This window comes from Erpetoichthys calabaricus, chromosome 12 (genome assembly GCF_900747795.2).
Source record: "Erpetoichthys calabaricus chromosome 12, fErpCal1.3, whole genome shotgun sequence".
NCBI lineage: Eukaryota > Metazoa > Chordata > Cladistia > Polypteriformes > Polypteridae > Erpetoichthys > Erpetoichthys calabaricus.
In genome coordinates, this window is record NC_041405.2 from 151,974,187 (window position 1) to 151,994,629 (window position 20,443).

At 41.1% G+C, this 20,443-nt stretch overlaps 1 protein-coding gene across 1 annotated transcript in view; it reads right to left on the reverse strand.

Annotated features, from left to right (window-relative positions):
- Nucleotides 1-795: 795 nt before the first annotated feature.
- Nucleotides 796-20,443, reverse strand: part of babam1 (BRISC and BRCA1 A complex member 1) — a 32,078-nt gene continuing 12,430 nt past the window's right edge. Inside the window, exons 3-9 of the mRNA XM_028816576.2 lie at nt 20,111-20,169; nt 17,820-17,940; nt 17,645-17,723; nt 15,745-15,769; nt 11,218-11,347; nt 7,667-7,753; nt 796-1,435 (exon numbers count right to left, since the gene is read on the reverse strand). Of these exons, the coding sequence (XP_028672409.2) occupies nt 1,235-1,435; nt 7,667-7,753; nt 11,218-11,347; nt 15,745-15,769; nt 17,645-17,723; nt 17,820-17,940; nt 20,111-20,169 (702 nt within the window). The 3' untranslated portion in view covers nt 796-1,234. The remainder of the gene's footprint in view (nt 1,436-7,666; nt 7,754-11,217; nt 11,348-15,744; nt 15,770-17,644; nt 17,724-17,819; nt 17,941-20,110; nt 20,170-20,443) is intronic.

Sequence of the window (20,443 nt, forward strand, 5' to 3'; positions counted from 1 at the left end):
CCAACATCCCAGAGTTGAAGCTGTTCTGTACGGAGGAATGGGCTAAAATTCCTCCAAGCCGGTGTGCAGGACTGATCATCTGTTACCGGAAACGTTTAGTTGCAGTTACTGCTGCAAAGGGGGTCACACCAGATACTGAAAGCAAAGGTTCACATACTTTTGCCACTCACAAATATGTAATATTCGATCATTTTCCTTAATAAATAAATGACCAAGTATAATATTTTTGTCTCATTTGTTTAACTGGTTTCTCCTTATCTACTTTTAGGACTTGAGTGAAAATCTGATCATGTTTTAAGTCATATTTATGCAGAACTATAGAAAATTCTAAAGAGTTCACAAACTTTCAAGCACAACTGTATGTGTGCTTGTGTTCTACCTTGCGAAGAGCTGATGCCCCGTCCAGGAACTGTTTCTGCCTCACGCCCAATGCTTGCTGGAATGGGCACGTCCTTGGATCGATGGATGTAATCATTAACCATTCATCCTTTCCAGAGATATTGTGGCAAGGTGTCCTGGAAATTTATTGGATGTTTTGGGCAATTCGCAACACAGCAAAGCCGAGAGTTGTTTTCTCACAGTGATGATACCTCACACTGCCACCTGGTGGAATCCTCCAGATTTACGTTAAGTATCTGCGTCAAATATAAACAGTACACCACTTGTGCAGCAACAGCGTCCGCAGGCACATGTGTCATGTTGTGTGAAGTATAAACCCGGCCTAAGTGTTCCCTTCAGTTTCTGAGCAGTGTATTTACAGTAAAGTTATGGCTCTGTATCAAAAACAAAAGCTGATGATTTTAGCATGATTTATTTACATCTGTTAATTCCGTCAGTGCAAAGACTAAGTTATCAAAGATGTGGGCTCACGTAGAAGAAAATGGAAATCTTAACACATTTAGCTTGTCACTCTCCTTAAAGGGCGACCTTTTTGAGGCATTTAGAAAAAATTTAATGGGATCAAAATGTTCACTTTGTTAATAACATGTAGAAAGCCAGTTAGATTTTGACCTTACTTACTCTCCGTTACCAACAGACCACTGCTGCTCTGAAACAAATCCAATCTCAGCTGGCAGAAGAGACGCAACCGTCAAGCCATCATGACGTAGACGTTTCCAGTCTCATTGCCTCTCCAGTCTCTTCCTCTCTCCATTTTGTTTCCTGTGCACTTCAGACATGGCTGCAAAGTTAATTCTCCTTTCTGCCACCTTTCCTTTTCTCTCCTTTCCTTTTTTTACACGGTGGCTTCAATCTCTTGAGTCTCTTCTCCTTCTAACAAACTGTAGGATGCATGGCTCTGAAAGGGCCTCTGTAAGGGGTGAGACAAAAGCTTGGCCATGCAGTTGTGCAATTCGATGGCTGGTCCACACAGTGACACTTCAAATCTGTAGCACATCCCCTTGGAGTCCAAGTTACAGAAAGCGGTATACACATCCTGCAGACATGAAAGGCAAATAATCAGAACCTCAATTGGTAAGTAAACACGAATGTGAAAATATGCTGTACAGTCAGGACCAGAAGTTTTGAGAATGACCCAAGTGTTGGTTTTCACAAAGCCTGCTGCTTCGGTGTTTTTAGATCTTTTTGTCAGATGTTTCTATGGTATACTGAAGTAGAATTACAAGCATTTCAGAAGTTTCAAAGGCCTTTATTAACAATATTGGCAGTGTTGGCCCTTCTTTCTTTTTCAAGACCTCTGCAAATCGCCCTGGCATGCTGGCAATCAACTTCTGGGACAAATCCTGACTGATGGCAGTCCATTCTTGCATAATCAATGCTTGGAATTTGTCAGAATTGGTGGGTTTTTGTTTGTCCACCAGCCTCTTGAGGATTGACTACAAGATCTCAATGGGAGTTTCCTGGCCATGGACCCCAAATTTTCGATGTATTGTTCCTCGAGCCACTTACTCCATAATGCTGGATTGTTCATTGTTGGTTAACAAACTGTTCTTGGATTGTTGGGAGAAGTTGCTCTCAGAGGATGTTATGGTCCCATTCTTTATTGATGGCGGTGTTCTTAGGCACCACCAGTGCAAAGCTTGCTCAGGAATGGCAACAGGCAGATGCAAGTGAGGTGAAGACTTTTGGAGGATGGCCTGGTGGGTTGTCAAGAAGGACATCAAAGAAGCCAAGAAAAACATCAGGGACAGACTGAGATTCTGGGATTGGACTGCTGGGGGAAAGTAATTTTCTCTGATGAATCCCCTTTCTGATTGTTTGGGGCATCCGGAAAAAAAGAAAAGGTGAACGGCGCTACCATCCGTCCTGTCCTCACAGGTGGCGCAGTGGTAGTGCTGCTGCTGCTTTGCAGTAAGGAGACTGTGGAAGATTGTGGGTTCGCTTCCCAGTTCCTCCCTGTGTGGATAGCGCTTTGAGTACTGAGAAAAGCGCTATATAAATGTAATGAATTATTATTACTGTGTCATAACAACAGTAAATCATCCTGAGACCATTCGTGTGTGGGGTTGCTTCTCAGCCAAGGCAGTGGGCCCACTCACAATTGTGCCGAAGAACACAGCCATGAATAAAGAATGGGACCAAAACATTCTCCAATGGCAACTTCTCCCAACCATCCAAGAACAGTTTGGTGACCCACAATGAACAATCCAGCATGACGGAGCACCGGGCCATAAGGCAAAAGTGAGAACTAAGTGGCTTGGGGAACAATACATTGAAATTTGGGGTCCATGGCCAGGAAACTCCCATTGAGAACTTGTGGTCAGTCCTCAAGAGGCGGGTGGACAAACAAAAACCCACCAATTCTGACAAACTCCAAGCATTGATACAAGAATGAGCTGCCATCAGTCAGGATTTGGCCCACAGCCAGGGCAAACTTCAGAGGTCTTGAAAAAGAAAGAAGGGCCAACACTGCAAATATTGACTCTGCGCATAAACTTAATGTAATTGTCAATAAAAGCCTTCGAAACTTATGAAATGCTTATAATTAACACCTCATCACTAATCAAGAAAGCCCAGCAGAGACTACATTTCCTGCGGCGGCTGAAGCGAGCAAGTCTTCCCCCTTCCATCCTCACCATGTTCTACAGAGGCACCATTGAGAGTGTTCTGACCAGCTGCATCACTCTCTGGTATGGCAACTGCAACATATCCGACCACAAGTGCCTGCAAAGGATAGTGAAGACAGCACAGAACATTATTGGGGTGCCTCTCCCTTCACTACAGGACATATTTTAAAAACGCAGTGTCTGCAAGGCCTGCAGCATTGTGCAGGACCCCCTTACACCCCTCACATGGACTTTTCACACTTCTGCCATCCAAGAGAAGATACTGCAGCATCAGAGCCAGATCTGCCAGGCTGCAGGAGAGTTTTTACCCCCAAGCTGTCAGACTCCTTAACACCATGCTGCCACCTGGGATCTTCCACACGGCCTCAACCACCTCTAAAAACAGACCTTTTACACATGTGAGCCACTGACCTGTAAAGACGAGTGTGCAGGTAGAGAAGAACTGAAAATCTCATACTGAACTTTAAGGATTTTGACACTCTTGATATCCTTCTGCTGTGAAACATTCTGACCTGTCATTGTTTACACGTGTCTTAAACAACTATTATCATACACTGATCATTTCTATCTTATCTACAGTGGTGTGAAAAACTATTTGCCCCCTTCCTGATTTCTGATTCTTTTGCATGTTTGTCACACAAAATGTTTCTGATCATCAAACACATTTAACCATTAGTCAAATATAACACAAGTAAACACAAAATGCAGTTTTTAAATGATGGTGTTTATTATTTCGGGAGAAAAAAAATCCAAACCTGCATGGTCCTGTGTGAAAAAGTAATTGCCCCCTTGTTAAAAAATAACCTAACTGTGGTGTATCACACCTGAGTTCAATTTCCGTAGCCACCCCCAGGCCTGATTACTGCCACACCTGTTTCAATCAAGAAATCACTTAAATAGGAGCTGCCTGACACAGAGAAGTAGACCAAAAGCACCTCAAAAGCTAGACATCATGCCAAGATCCAAAGAAATTCAGGAACAAATGAGAACAGAAGTAATTTAGATCTATCAGTCTGGTAAAGGTTATAAAGCCATTTCTAAAGCTTTGGGACTCCAGCGAACCACAGTGAGAGCCATTATCCACAAATGGCAAAAACATGGAACAGTGGTGAACCTTCCCAGGAGTGGCCGGCCGGCCGACCAAAATTACCCCAAGAGCGCAGAGACGACTCATCCGAGAGGTCACAAAAGACCCCAGGACAACGTCTAAAGAACTGCAGGCCTCACTTGCCTCAATTAAGGTCAGTGTTCACGACTCCACCATAAGAAAGAGACTGGGCAAAAGCGGCCTGCATGGCAGATTTCCAAGACGCAAACCACTGTTAAGCAAAAAGAACATTAGGGCTCGTCTCAATTTTGCTAAGAAACATCTCAATGATTGCCAAGACTTTTGGGAAAATACCTTGTGGACTGATGAGTCAAAAGTTGAACTTTTTGGAAGGCAAATGTCCCGTTACATCTGGCGTAAAAGGAACACAGCATTTCAGAAAAAGAACATCATACCAACAGTAAAATATGGTGGTGGTAGTGTGATGGTCTGGGGTTGTTTTGCTGCTTCAGGACCTGGAAGGCTTGCTGTGATAGATGGAACCATGAATTCTACTGTCTACCAAAAAATCCTGAAGGAGAATGTCCGGCCATCTGTTCGTCAACTCAAGCTGAAGCGATCTTGGGTGCTGCAACAGGACAATGACCCAAAACACACCAGCAAATCCACCTCTGAATGGCTGAAGAAAAACAAAATGAAGACTTTGGAGTGGCCTAGTCAAAGTCCTGACCTGAATCCAATTGAGATGCTATGGCATGACCTTAAAAAGGCGGTTCATGCTAGAAAACCCTCAAATAAAGCCGAATTACAACAATTTTGCAAAGATGAGTGGGCCAAAATTCCTCCAGAGCGCTGTAAAAGACTCATTGCAAGTTATCGCAAACGCTTGATTGCAGTTATTGCTGCTAAGGGTGGCCCAACCAGTTATTAGGTTCAGGGGGCAATTACTTTTTCACACAGGGCCATGTAGGTTTGGATTTTTTTTTCTCCCTAAATAATAAAAACCACCATTTACAAACTGCATTTTGTGTTTACTTGTGTTATATTTGACTAATGGTTAAATGTGTTTGATGATCAGAAACATTTTGTGTGACAAACATGCAAAAGAATAAGAAATCAGGAAGGGGGCAAATAGTTTTTCACACCACTGTATATCTATTATTTATTTATTATATTACATATCTTACACATCAATATTGCTGCTACTTCTTTGTTTTGTCTTTGCACAATGCCTTGTCTTGTTTGTGTTTTAATTTTAAATTTAAATTTTAATTCTATTTTTAATTTATTATTTGCACGTCATGTTGTTACACTGTGGACCCTGAGCTTCACAATTTCGTCTATCTGTATACTTGCATATGGCTGAGATGACAATAAAGTTCACTTTGACTAATTCTACTTCAGCATACCATACCAGCAAAACCAATGAGCTGGTGGTGGATTTTAGGAGGCCCAGGCCCCTCACAGACCCCGTGATTGTCAGAGGTGACTATATGCAGAGGGTGCAGACCTATAAATACCTGGGAGTGCAGCTGGATGATAAATTGGACTGGACTGCCAATACTGATGCTCTGTGCAAGAAAGACCCGACTATACTTTCTTAGAAGGCTGGCGTCCTTCAACATCTGCAATACGATGCTGCAGATGTTCTATCAGACGGTGGTGGTGAGTGCCCTCTTCTACACGGTGGTGTGCTGGGTAAGCAGCATAAAAGAAGAGGGACGCCTCACGCCTGGACAAACTGGTGAGGAAGGCAGGCTCTATTGTAGGCATAGAGCTGGACAGTTTGACATCTGTGGCAGAGCGACGGGCGTTGAGCAGGCTCCTGTCAATCATGGAGAATCCACTGCATCCACTGAACAGGATCATCTCCAGACAGAGGAGCAGCTTCAGCTACAGACTGCTGTCACCGTCCTGCTCCACTGACAGACTGAGGAGATCGTTTCTCCCCCAAACTATGCGACTCTTCAATTTCACCAGGGGGAGTAAACGTTAACATTATACAAAGTTACTGTTTGTTATACCTGCATTGTTATCACTCTTTAATTTAATATTGTTTTTTATCAGTATGCTGCTGCTGGAGTATGTGAATTTCCCCTTGGGATTAATAAAGTATCTATCTATCTATCTATCTATCATAGAAACATCTGACAAAAAGATCTAAAAACATTGAAGCAGAAAACCAGTACTTGTGTTATTCTCAAAACGTTTGGCCACGACAGTACGTTAGCACCTGAGATGCCCTTTACTTTTATCCATTATAGGGCTACAGACAGCTTGACTTTATTGTAGGAAGAGTAAGGCACGGGACAGGAAACCGCAGTGGATGGCGTGTCAAGTAAGCTAACCTGCAAATCTTTAGGATGGAAGGAAAATCATAATAGAGACACAGGGAGAACATTCCAGCCCTAGGCAGAGACTCCGAGATCTCTGAAGCCAAAAGCTACCAACAACTAATCTGTGTTCCAAACTGCTACCCAAGGAACGTACACGTTTAGAAAACTAATTTAATAAGGCCACTGATATGTAAATGATCTGAAACAAACCATTTAAGCCGTTTAATTGGCTTCTTTAAGACTTTGCAGATAACCTGAGACACTATAATAACTTATATGAAAACTATGTCATTATGTACTCTATATATATGAAATCCTAAGCCTTAAAGTGCAACAATTTTATGTCACGTTTGTTGTCACGCTTTAAATCGGCTTATTTTAAAACCTACTGTTTGGTATCATTCTTTTCAGAATTTATCGAACTTTAATGTGATGTTGTTAGATTTTCAGATTCGTATTCCATTTTTAAATTATAAACTAAAAAATATCAAGAACTCACGTCCAGCGAGATGACACTTTGTGCCAAGACATTTAACCAGGCCTGGGACTGGAAATAAAAGACAAAGAGTAGGACAGCTGCTGTACCGGCTTTTAAATGTTTGAAGCGCTGCGCAAGATGCAGAACACGCAACATGGCAGCAGCAGCAACTGTATTTGCTTCCCATTGTATCACCATTTAAGAGGGGGTTTCGAAGGAGCGACCACATCTCCTTGGGGTGCCGGGAGGGGGTTGGCGAGTGAAGCGAGCAGGGGAGGAACCCCCTAGTATTTTTATTTTTTTATTAATCATCCCAAAAGATCACGTGAAAAGACAATTTCCCCTCGGAGACTAATATAGTGTAACAAATCAAAAATAATTAACCTAACGTAACATTCCCTAATCATGTCCAGAGTCTACTCTGGCAGCACTGGGGCAACAAATATGGAATTTGACAAATGAGAGGAGACAATTCGGTCCTTCGTGATTGTTTCTTTAGCTAATTACTAAGCTGTCACTGATATCTCATCCAGATACTTCGGAAAGGTTTGTCAAGGCTTCGGTTTCAACTATAGGCCTCGGTAGTTTATTCCAGATGGTAGACAAACAACACCATCTTCAGTGCAAAACAATACAAAATGTCAGTGTGGTCTGATTTTACAGTTTTTACATTTCACGGCAAGAAATGACAAATGGCACACAAATAATACTATAATTAAACACATGATGTGATTCTTCTGTTATAAACAAACGTAACACTTGCACAACCAGGTCTCACCTTTGAGCTGCTCTCGTCAACTTGTTCATCAACTCCATTGTGCAAATAAATGATATCAAAAAAGAAGTATGGAGACTGCAACATTTTCTGTGGATGAGAAAAAGTCAGAGGAAAAGCGGCCATGAAAAAATACAGCTGCTAATGTGGATAGTGGATATGGTGCAGGCATTATCATGGGGCAGCTGGGAAAAAAAACAAGCTTCCTAATGAGAAATGGCAGGTCAATGCCCATGTAGCTCCCAGGAGAACCTTCTTTCCCCACATTGGCCAAGGTGTGATGTATGGCTGACCTCACACTTCATGTCATTATTACAAAATAAAACTGACCCGGTCTCCTATAATTATAATGTTCATATAAATTATATATAAATAAATATAAATAAATATAAATAAATATATATATATATATATATATATATATATATATAAAGTTCACACTGTGTTTGTAGTGATGCAACACAGCCTTAATATGTTTAGTTTGTATTTTATATTCACACATGTAAATGATGTAAGGGACAGCCGGCAGCTCAGCCTGACCGGGACACCCTAAGGGTGAAAGGATGGGGGAAGGCAGCTCCATTTGGATACTGCCTCCCCCAAAGTATTAGATGGCAGCTTCCCGGCAGCTTAATGGTGCCCCAGTTTCCCGCAGGGCACCATGGACTTTGGAGTTCAGTATCAGAGCCCTGGTGGGTACTGTGGGCACCACCGGGGGACGCTGTGAGAAAACCTTGGGACTCTTTATTTCCTACATAGCCTGGAAGTACTGTCAAGTCATGAGGACGGGAGTCCAGAAGTACTTCCAGGCTAACTAGAAACTCAAGTTCTCCATCTGACCCGGAAGTGCTGGCAAGTCACGTGGACGGAAGGATGGAAGCGCTTCTGGGTCAGAACATAAATAAACCTGGAAAATCCATAAACCTTCTCTTAGGCCTTCCTTGCCTGGCAGCTCTATCCTTAGCACCCTTCTCCCAATATACCTCTCATCTCTCCTCTGCACATGTCCAAACCAACGCAATCTCGCCTCTCTGACTTTGTCTCCCAATCGTCCAACCTGAGCTGACCCTCTAATATCCTCATTTCTAATCCTGTCCATCCTCGTCACACCCAATGCAAATCTTAGCATTTTTAACTCTGCCACCTCCAGCTCTGTTCTCCTGCTTTCTGGTCAGTGCCACCGTCTCCAGCCCATATAACAAAGCTGGTCTCACTACTGTCCAGGGTATTCTAATAATGACAATAATGACAATTAACAACAAGCAGAGTAACCATCTGGGCAAACAACACTGAATGACAAAAGGCTGCAACTACTTCAGTGTCAGACCCACTAATTCGTAAATAATGGATTAAATATCCAGAACACCTGGAAAAGCAAAAATGAAGCTCAGGATGAACATATGATTAAAAAGTTAAACTACATTATCCCCATATAACCAATAAAAATTCACCAACCTTAGTCTTGTCTACATTGACCCCAAATGACAAAAACTGGGAAATAACTTGCGAAATTAGGCTAACAGTCCAATTAAAAACAAAAGTCTGCAACCTTCGTAGGACCCCAGCATCACATTTGAAAACTTTCACCTTATGACAGTTAGATCAAGTGGGTAGGTGGCACAAAAATCTCACAGGACAAAAGCGTAGGGGACAGAGGATGTGGCTTGTGGTTTGCTGTTACAGCTAACCAGCAACGTGGCACTTAGTTTTAATCTGTCACTGTGGCTCTGAATATCAGCAACTGCTTGCGAAAGCCTCAGCACCTCACGCTATTTCACACTTTTAACATTAGTGTGAAATTTACAGTTCACTGGCTTCCTCTGCACTTGTGCATTGTTGCTACAGAAATGTGTTTACTGTAACAGGAGGAGTCATCCACTCTACTAATTCTGTTCATAATTTTAAAGCACTTCTATCATGTTATCGCTTAATTTCCATTTGCTTAAACTTGGAAGAGTCAACTCCTTGAAACTCTTTAATAACTTGTATGTTCTGTAGCCAAATAATGAGGACTTCATCAGTTTACATGGCAGTTTATGGTGTTTTGGCCTTGGAACCCCTGCAGATTTTGTTTTTTTTTCCTCCAGCTTTTTTGTTTGTTTAATATTAATAATTCATTACATTTATATATTGTTCTGTCCTCCCAGCCATCTGACCTTATCACCGGACTCATCTTTAGAGACTTGCATCACGACACTGTATAAAAGGAAGCGGCTCTTCTACTTGATATACATTTGTTTTACAAGAATGTTTAGATTGATGTTTTTTTTTTGTTACTTATTCTTTATTATTATTGCCTAATCTTATATATTATTCTTTTCTTGTAACTTTCTCTTTGACATTTTATAAAACACTTTGAGCTACAATGTTTGTATGAATATGTGCTATAGAAATATAAATGTTGTTGTTACTGTCTGGAAAATAACTGTCCTAATTTTCCCCTCCCCAATCAAAAAAAAATTGTATCTTTCTGTCTGTCCATCCACCCATTGTTGAACCCTGTATGGGCATATGGACTTCCAAGAACCTATCCCAAAAGAGCTAAGTGTGATGTAAGATCCAGCCATGGATCGGAGTACCAGACCATCATAGGGTCCAATCATGCACACACGTACTCAAACTAAAATTTCAAGTCACAAATTAACCTAACTTGGACATCTCTTTGATGGTAAAGGAAGCCTAACTATCTACAGAAGATCTCAACAAACACAAGGAGACTAAGTAGTCTCCCCACAGTTGGTATTTGGGACCTACACTACCTTACCAATATTCATACTATACGTTAAATATCCTTTTTTACTTTTTCGTATACGAAGTATAAGGAAAGTATTATGATCATTCAAAAATTCAATGTTGAGATTTAGATGAATCTCGACGTTTTACACCTCCCTGACTTTCTTGTATACAAAGTGTAGGGAAAGTATTGAAATCCTCCAAAAATTCAATTTTGTGATTTTGATGAATCTTGATATTTTAGACTTCCCGAGTCAGAAAATATCATTTTTGGAAGTCTGTCTGTGAGTGTGCGTGTGTATGTAAACACAACAACTTAAGTACGCTTTCACTTAGGTCAACCAAGTTATGCATACAAATATTAGGTACAAAACGTCGATTTCTATCAACTTTTGGGCTATTTCCACTAACCGGAAGTGGTACTTTACCTTTTATTCACGCAGCTGCAGAGTCTGGTTTATTCAACTTTACTTTTATAATAGTTGCTCAATATATTATTGATTTGATGTTGATGTTTCTTTATTGCACATAATATAAAAATATCATCATTGTCTTGCAGTTTACTCCTCAAATATCCCCATATCTGAGAAAGTCGCAGGGAGACCACTCCTGATTTTTAGACAGAGACACAGTTGCTCCAAAAGCAATCTGAACTACTAATAGGAACTACTCACTTACTTGACCTACATTGGAAACTGGACACAACAGAAGCCAAGTCGAGAAGAAAATTGCTTAAAGCATTGGACTTCATTTTTAGGAACATAGCTTGCTGAATTCCTGGAAACCAAAATTTTAGATCTAGGAGATGCACAAACTCTTACACTGACTCCTTCGGAGAGGCTAAACTGGGGTTGGCCGGTGTGTCGGCTGTAGATGAGCAGCGTCCGAATCACATAGGGCGGAGGAATCGTCTGCACATTGTCCATCTGTGGCAGCTCAATCTTCTGGAGACTAAGTACAAATTATAAAAAAAAGATAAGTATTAAAATTACATTAAAAAATGCGCATTGCACAAAGTTAATATAAATATAGTACTTTTAGTTTTATGCACCAACACTGTTACCAAGAGAGAATGTTTTTAGATAAAAGCTTAATACCAAATCTTTCCCAAATCAGTTTTCTTCTTTTTTACTTTCTTGTATACAAAGTATAGGGAAAGTTTTATAATATGTTTTGTTATTAAGTTTAATGTCACTGTTCTCTGTGCCCACTGTTATGGACTCATTCATACAGACAGACCAAGTATGGTACACAGGGGCACAGCATCAGCATTTAGAATTGCCGAGCCAAGCACAGGACTAGACAGCCAAAGACAACTGGAGAATTGAATAGCCAGCCTAAAGACAGACTAGTATATTTCTGTTTTCTGTCAGCACACTATTCTCTTTCCTTGTTGGGAGAATGAGAACTGTATGTAGGTACTGTGCTATTCCTGTATTTTTGAAGGTGGGGTTTGAGTCTTTTCCTGTCCTTGTTTGGATCCAGAGAAGGAGCCTGCACATGGAGCAACCAGTATATAAGAATGGACCTATGGCCAACACACTTTGAAGCTAACGGGCGGAAGATTATGTCCTCCATCCGGAAAATCCTTTCAGCGTGATAGTCTGTCATAAGTTTCCCGTCTGTAATACTGCATGAAACCATCAGTAAAGTGAGCTAAATTATCCTTATACTTCTCATGTAATCTTGTAACCGTCATATTGCATGCTGGGGGGGACAATACTTTTTTAATTTATAATTACTTAAATTCAGGTTAATTAAAACACTGCAATTGAAAAGAACACATTTCCGGAGAGCTAATGCCTCTTAAGGAAACAGAAGTACTCTAATCATTCAAAGATTTAACGTCGAGATTTTGATACGTTTTACACCTCCCTAACTTTCTCGTATACAAAGTATAGGGAAAGTTTTGGAATCCTCCAAAAATTCCATTTCGATAGTTTGATGAATCTCGATGTTTTAGACTTCCCCGAGTCCGAAAATACCATTTTGGAAATATATCTGTGTTTCTGTCTGTGTGTGTGTATATGTAAACGTGATAACCTGAATACACTTTCACTTAGGTCAACCAAATTTTGCATGCAAGTATTAGGTATAAAACGTAGATTTCTATGAACTTTTGGGCTATTTCCGCTAACCGGAAGTGGTACTTCACCTTTTATTCACGCAGCTGCAGAGCTGAGGATTTATTCAACTTTACTTTTATAGTAATTGTTCAATATATTATTAATTTGATTTGTTGTTGATGGTTCTTTAATGTCATTGTCTTGCGGTTTACTCCTCAAATACCCACCCCCATATATGAGTATACAAGAAAGTCTATGGGAGACCACTCCCGATTTTTTAAGTAGGTTAAGACAAACGTGAGATAAAGTAATGTAGGTCTGTGTGTGCGTCTAAACTTCATGTCTACTTGCAGTTGTTATGCATGTACACATAGAGGACAGCAATTCTACCACCACTCCAGTAGTTAGCGCTGTGTTCTAATTCCCCTCTTGTTCTCCCTCTGCAGACCGGCTGATTGATGGCTAGGACACCTCGCATGCCACTTCCAGTGTCTGTCATTTGGACCCGCCTCTTCCTGTCAGAAGAGCCCAAAACCGGAAACTCCGTCATCTTGGAACAGTTCTGTCTTGAACTCATGTCTGTAGAGACGACTCCACAATATTTTGTGTATTTTTTTTTTTTGACTCTCACTACCTTCAAAAATATGTGGTGGCCATCTTTGCACCCCAACTCTTTAACATTGTCCTCTTTCTGTTGCAGAGTTCATGATTAAATAATGGAAATCAAACAAATTAATTTAACACAACAGAACTACAGAATCAATATTTGTTTTTTTTTGGTATTTGGTACACTGCATTAATATCTGAATGGAAAATCTCTTTATACGTGAAATTTTGAGGTCAGAGTGCAGGGTCAGCCAGTGTAAAGCACCCCTGGAGCAATTTTCAGGTTAAGGGCCTTGCTCAAGGACCCAATTGAGTAGGATCTTTTCTATCAGCAACGGGATTTGAACCAGCAACCATTCCAGATACCAGCACTGATCCTTAGCAACAGAGACATCACTCTGCCTTCTAATATATAAGCTAACTTTAGCAATGTCTGATAACAATCCATCATTCCTTTAATTCGAAGACTCTGTACACTACAGTTCTTGGCTTACTTTCCACCAATTCTCATGAACTTATTTGTTTTGTTTAAGCTGGGTGCCATTTAATGTGCATTAAATGAGAATGCATTGTGTCCGTGTGTGCTGGGGGAGCACCGTGATGCATGCATTCAAAGCACTGGGCAGATCATTTTGAACCAAGGCCTGAGGGAACATATTAAACTTAATCCACAGTGTCGCATTATCGAGATTCAATAAACAAGAAACAAACAAAGCAACAAACAGGGTGATTCAAAAAGATTCATGCAATTTCAAAATGCCATATTTTTCAACCATTAGATGTCTAAGAACCAATTACATATCAATTGAAAGGGGGGGTCATAGAGTTTCTGACTGTCACCGGAAGATGACATATCTCAACAACGAGCTCCCTTATCGATGGATTGGCCGTAAAGGAGCCCGCAATTTGGCACTCCACTTCTGGCCCCCAAGATCATCAGATCTCACACCGTGTGACTCTTTTTTTTTTTTGTGGTGGTACGTTAAGGATTCCGTTTATGTGCCACCACTCTCAACAACACTGGATGATCTCCGAAATTGCATTGAAAGAACCGCGAGTACAGCGACAGCCGACAAGCTCAATCAAGTACAGGATGAATTTGACTATTGGGTTGATGTTGTCCGTATAGCTGGAGGAAGTCATATTGAGCTCTTGTAAAATTACATAATAAACTTTATGTTCACCTAGAGGTTAGAAGCACACCCTGATACAGGGCATTGCCGCACCTACTACATGACAAACCTACTCAGGATCCAGATTAGGACCCGATTGCAGCCATGCAACGGGTGACACCTCAGCACTACACCAGTTCAGATGGAATGGAACAGTGTGAGGTTTTTTATGGTTGCTGGAGTGCCAATTCTGCCACCAACCCCCAGGTTTTTCCCTGCAGGTTGGAGGGTCTACATGTAGGACTGGGTGCAGGTTAACGTCATACCCAGGACGGAACAATTGAAAGTTAAGGGCCTTTCTCAAGGGCCCAACAAAGTACAGTCACTTCTGGCGTTTACGGGATTTGAACCAGCAACCTTCTGATTACCAGTGCAGATCCCTACCTCAGAGCCACCACTCTGCTTGCTCACCTAAACCATTTACTGGATTGTTCTGTAATGATTTACAAGTGAAATAAATAATTTTGAAAGCGGACGAGTCTTTTTTGAATCACCCTGTACTTGACTGCACAAAATGCCTTCATTATCAGCTGCTACTTGAACCATGCTCAGGATCCATAACGTTAAACAAAGCATTTTTCTCAAGGGCATAGTTGTACTGCACAGCTCTGAAAGCTGCCAGAACAAACAGACCATTTTCAAAAAATATTGTGCCTCTTCTGTATGACAGACAAGATAAACTGGTTCTGTAATGCCAGACACTTTATGTAAAGATGCAACCACCTATTACCCCTGTTCTGTGTAACACACAATCACCAAAACAGAATGAGTTCTGGTCCACCTTTGATGATATTTAGCTTTCTCATTTAAATTTGAAATATGCCCACTAACCCAGGCATGGTATCATCCATGGGTCGTTCCTGTTGTTATATGTTCTGTATTGTAGTGTCGAAAATAAACTCACTTTTACATCTGTAAGTGTGTATTTTCTGCATACTATGTGTATTTTTCCCCATATTAAAATTATAACTACAGTGTTTGGTGACGAAGGCCTTAGGCAGACAATTCCGAACACAAAAAAATAGGAAAAATATTAAACCTGTTATAATGTAACTCCTACGTGGAGTTTGCATGTTCTCCCCATGTCTGCATGGGTTTCCTCCGGGTACTCCAGTTTCCTCCCACAGTCCAAAGACATGCAGGTTAGGTGGATTGCCGAGTCTAAATTGTTCCTAGTGTGTGTGTGTGTGTGTGTGTGTCTGTGTGTGTGTGTGTGCGCGCGCCCTGTGGTGGGCTGGCGCCCTGCCCAGGGTTTGTTTCCTGCCTTGCACCCTGTGTTGGCTGGGATTGGCTCCAGCAGACCCCCGTGACCCTGTAGTTATGATATAGCAGGTTGGATAATGGATGGAGGGATGGATAATGTAATGTATAAAGAACGGTAGTAGAGCACAAGGGTAAGAGATGATATCCACAAAACGAGAACAATGTGTTAAGTCCTAACACAAAATTTATGGATTCAAAAGTACACAATTCAATTCAATCATAGGCTTTGTAAAAAACTTACATTAGATTTAAAAGGTCTTCAAAATCTAATGACAGGAAGTCAAGGAAAAATAAAACGCAATCATATTAATACGTTTCCCGTTGGTACAATGAATCAATGTAATTTTTTTAAGTATGGGATTCACGCAGCATCTTTTTGTTGATATATTCGGTTGGAAAAAAGTATGGTTCAAATTGAACAAAAGGTAGTTCAAGAAAGAAACAAAGAAAGAAATTATTGCTCAAAAGGGAAACGTGTCCTTTACAGAATCTCCAAAAATAAATAAATGTGATTTTAACACAAAAAAAAAAAAACACAGCAGAATGCGTGCACTTCAGAACAAGTCATCTACCTGAAGCTAAGCATGTTGGGGACCGGCCAGGACTTGGATGGGAGACCACCTAGGAAAAGCTTGGGTTGCTGCTAGAAGACGTGTTGGTGAGGCCAGCAGGGGGCGCTTACCCTGTGGTCTGAATGTGGGACACAGTGAAAAGGTCTACTCTGTGATTAAAGTGGAAATTTCGGCTTAAATCTCGAAATTTACACTTTAATCCCATAGTTTATTGTGTCATTAAAGCAGACCGTCGTAAATGTCATCTTAAAACCAACCCAGTTGTTAATCGCTACATGCTTCTGGCTTCCTCCTGAACTGACAGCAGCTGCAGACAGTGATTACCACACAAAACACATTACATTTATAATATTCCAGCTCTCCGCACATTTAGAATCCTTAGATTTATACTTCATATCACTTTCCTGATGAAATGCATTAAAGTATGTATACTACATTTTACAGATAAACCGTTAACTTCATTTCAATAATGAATACTGTTAATAATTACACATGTGAGGTGGTGGAGCAGTAGTGCTGCTGCCTCGCAGGGAGTCACATCCCTGGTGTTCCCCACATGCAGTTTGTATGGTTGGTTTCTACACTGTGCCCCGGTTTTCTTCCTAGGACATGCAGGTTTGGGAATTTGACGCCAGTGTGTGTGCGTGTGCTTGTGTTCACCTTGCAGTGAGCTGATGCCCCATCCAGGGATTGTTTCTGTCTCGCACCTGATGCTTGCTGGAATGGGTGTGTCCCTGGGTTGATGGATGTAACCATTAAACAGCCATCCTTTTCAGAGATATTGTGACAAGGTGTCCTGGGAATTTAATGGATGTTTCAGGCAATTCACAACACAGTGAAGCCAAGCGTTGTTTGCTCACCGTGATGATATGTCGCACTGCCACCTGGTGGAATCCTCCAGATTTACATAAAGTATGCATGCGAGTATAACAGTACAACACTTGTGCACTTGCGTAGCAGTAGCATCCACTGAAGCATGCGTCGCATCAGTGGCGCAGTGGTAGTGCTTCTGCTTTGCAGTAAAGAGACTGTGGAAGATTGTGGGTTCGCTTCCCGGTTCCTCCCTGTGTGGATAGTGCTTTGAGTACTGAGAAAAGCGCTATATAAATGTAATGAATTATTATTATTTAAGTATAAACCCACCCTTCATGTGACATTACTGCCCCAGTATCACAGAGTTGTAGAACACGTCAAGGATGTCATTATCTGCATTAAAAATTGCTTTAAAAGTCTACTAATAACTAAATGACGATTCCACAAGCAATAAATTCAACCACCATTTAAAAATGGCAGAAAATAAAATTTATTAACACTAGAATCCCTGAAGCCTACAAAAAAAGTCGTAATCCCAGGCCACCTTAAATTCCTTCGCACTCCTCCATTAGCACCACATTTGTAAAACAAAAGACGTTAATGGAGAAGTGTAAAGGAATTTAAGGTGGCCCGGGATTACGACTTTTTTCGTAGGCTTCAGGGATTCTAGTGTTAAGGCCATTATAGACTCAATATGATGCCTGAACTTTAAGTATACTGATTGCTAAACACCATTCTCTGCATTTGAAAGGATACTGAAAGATTCACAGATATTTGTTTCCAAGTCGTATAAGCAACTGCAGAGTTCCCGTGGATCAGAAGTGAAACCAGAGAGCTGCAATAGAAACAAAACGACAAGATTAAATATGTAACCTGTGATAAAATGAAAAATACATTGTAGACTTTAAAGGGTGAAAAAGATTGTCTTTACCCAGAGTGCATCATCATTAACCACCACCAAAGCAAACTCATGACGTTTGTCAATTTTGTGTTTTGTCCTCACAAACATCTCAATCATCTTTTGAGAGATATTCAATGCATTTGTTTTTGACCTGAAAATGAAAAAACAGAACAATGCTAGAAACATGTAAAGATGTAGGATGCAGCTAATCTTAATTACCAAATAAGAAAAAAAATGTGTGTTTAGGCTTTATATTTAATATATTTTATTCAAACAACTCAATTTTAAAACTTTTAAGAAAAATGAGCAAGCGTTAAGGATCTGAGAGACTTTGACAAAGGCCAAATTGTGATGGCTAGACAACTGTGTCAAAGCATCTCCAAAACAGCAAGTCTTATGCGGTGTTCCCTGCATGCAGTACTTAGTAACTACAAAAAGTGGTCCAAGGAAGGCCAACCAGTGAACCAGTAACAGGGTCATGGGCGCCCAAGGTTAAAAGATACACACGGAGAACGAAGGCTAACCTGTCTGGTCCTTTCCTACAGAAGAGCTGCAGTAGCACAAATTACTGAAAAACTTAAATGCTGGCCATGACAGAAAGGTGTCAAAACACACAGTCTACATCTGGTCAGAGTACTAATGCTGCCCCCTGTCCACTGCCACAAAGCGCCCTACAATGGGCACATGAGTGTCAGAACAACACCATGGAGCAGTGGAAGGAGTTGGCCTGGTTTGATGAGTCACGTGTTCTTTTAGATCATGTGGATGGGCGGGTGTGCGCATGCATCATTTCCCTGGGGAAAAGATGACAGCAGGATGCACTCTGGGAAAAAGAGCAAGCCAGCAGGTGGCAGTGTGATCTGGGCAATGCCCTGCTGTGAAACTTTGGGTCCTGGCATTCATATGGTTGTTACTTTAACATGAACCTCCTAACTAAAGATTGTTGCAGACCACGTGCACCCATTCATGGCAATGGTATTCCCTGATGGCAGTGGCCTCTTTCAGCAGGATAATGCTCCCTGCCACACTGATGAAACTGTTTAGAAATGGTTTGAGGAATGTGACAAAGAGTCTGGGATGTTGACTTGGTCTCCAAATTCCCCAGATCTCAATCCAATCGAGCACTTGTGGGATGTGCGGGAAAAACAAGTCCAATCCATGGAGGCCCCACCACACAACTCACAGGACTTGAAGGATCTGCAGCTAAGGTCTACAGAGGTCTTGTGGAGTCCATGCCTTGATGGGGACCTACACAATATCAGGCAGGTGGTTTTAACGTTGTGCCTGATCTATGTATATGCAGCGTATTGTAAATATCGCAGACAATGGATTGGAATACTTCATCAATTCCTATTTAGGCACCGAGTCCTTGTAGGTTCATGCTGGACTAACCAGCTACCTGCAGAATACGAAATATGGAGGAGGCACTGGGCATGGATAGACTGTACACTCTGCAAACCAGTGACTAGCATAACTCAGCAAGCATTACATTGGAATCCTCAGGGCAAGCGAAAAAGGGGGCGGCCAAGGGACACATAGCTTAGGGGGGTGGAAGCGGACATGAAAAGAACAGGGTACAGCTGGAGCCAACTGGAGAAGAAGGCAGAGGACAGAGATGACTGGAGGAACTTTGTCGGCGGCCTATGCCTCAGAAGGGGTATCAGGCGATGATGATGATGATGATGAGTTTAATGCAGCCTTAGAATGACCCAATAACCTAACCTGTTATTTTTTTTTTTTGAGATATATGAGCAAAAATTGGAGTAGCTGGCAAAGGCACCAAGCGCACACACAAGAAAAATAATTTGCAAATAGACAGCGACTTCCCCCAGAATTCTCATCCGGTATGCTGGAACAACTCACACCAATTATATTTTTTTTAGGCGGGGTGGTGGCTCTGAGGCTAGGGATCTGCACTGGCAATCAGAAGGTTGCTGGTTCAAATCCCGTAAAATGCCAAAAGGGACTCTGCTCTGTTGGGCCCTTGAGCAAGGCCCTTAACCTGCAATTGCTAAGCACTTTGAGTAGTGAGAAAAGCGCTATATAAATGCAAAGAATTATTATTATTATTATTAATTATATTTTAAATTGAGATCAGTTCACCAAGAAGAATGAGAACACTTTTACATCTCAGGACTGCACATTAGATTACCCAACACAGAAAAACAAATGTAAGAAGCACCAGCCTTCAGTGTCTCTTTTTCCCTCAAGACTCTGCATGATCAAAAAACAACCGACTGACACGTTTGGCCAGGTTCACTGGTGAAATGACAGAGGGGGCAAATGTTTATTTGTGGCACGAAATCTACTAACAACCTCACCCATTGAAAGACTCCAGCTTCTGTAAGGACATCTCCTCTGAAAGGTCAAGACAAATAATCTGAGAGAAAATGAAAAAACAAATCATTACAGTGACAAAACATATTATACTTTACAATAAATAAGACTTTCTGTAAGGATAAAAAAAATAAAACTTTTTTTCAAAAACAAAATCAGTTCAATCAGTTGTGACTGTGGCTAATGGAGAAGAATGTCTGAGGACACAGGCCACAAATTTAGGCTTTGTACAAATGCCAAAGCTCAAAATCTCTCTCTCTCTATATATATATATATATATATAAAATCCAACGTGTGTCTGTCTGTCTGTCCGCTTT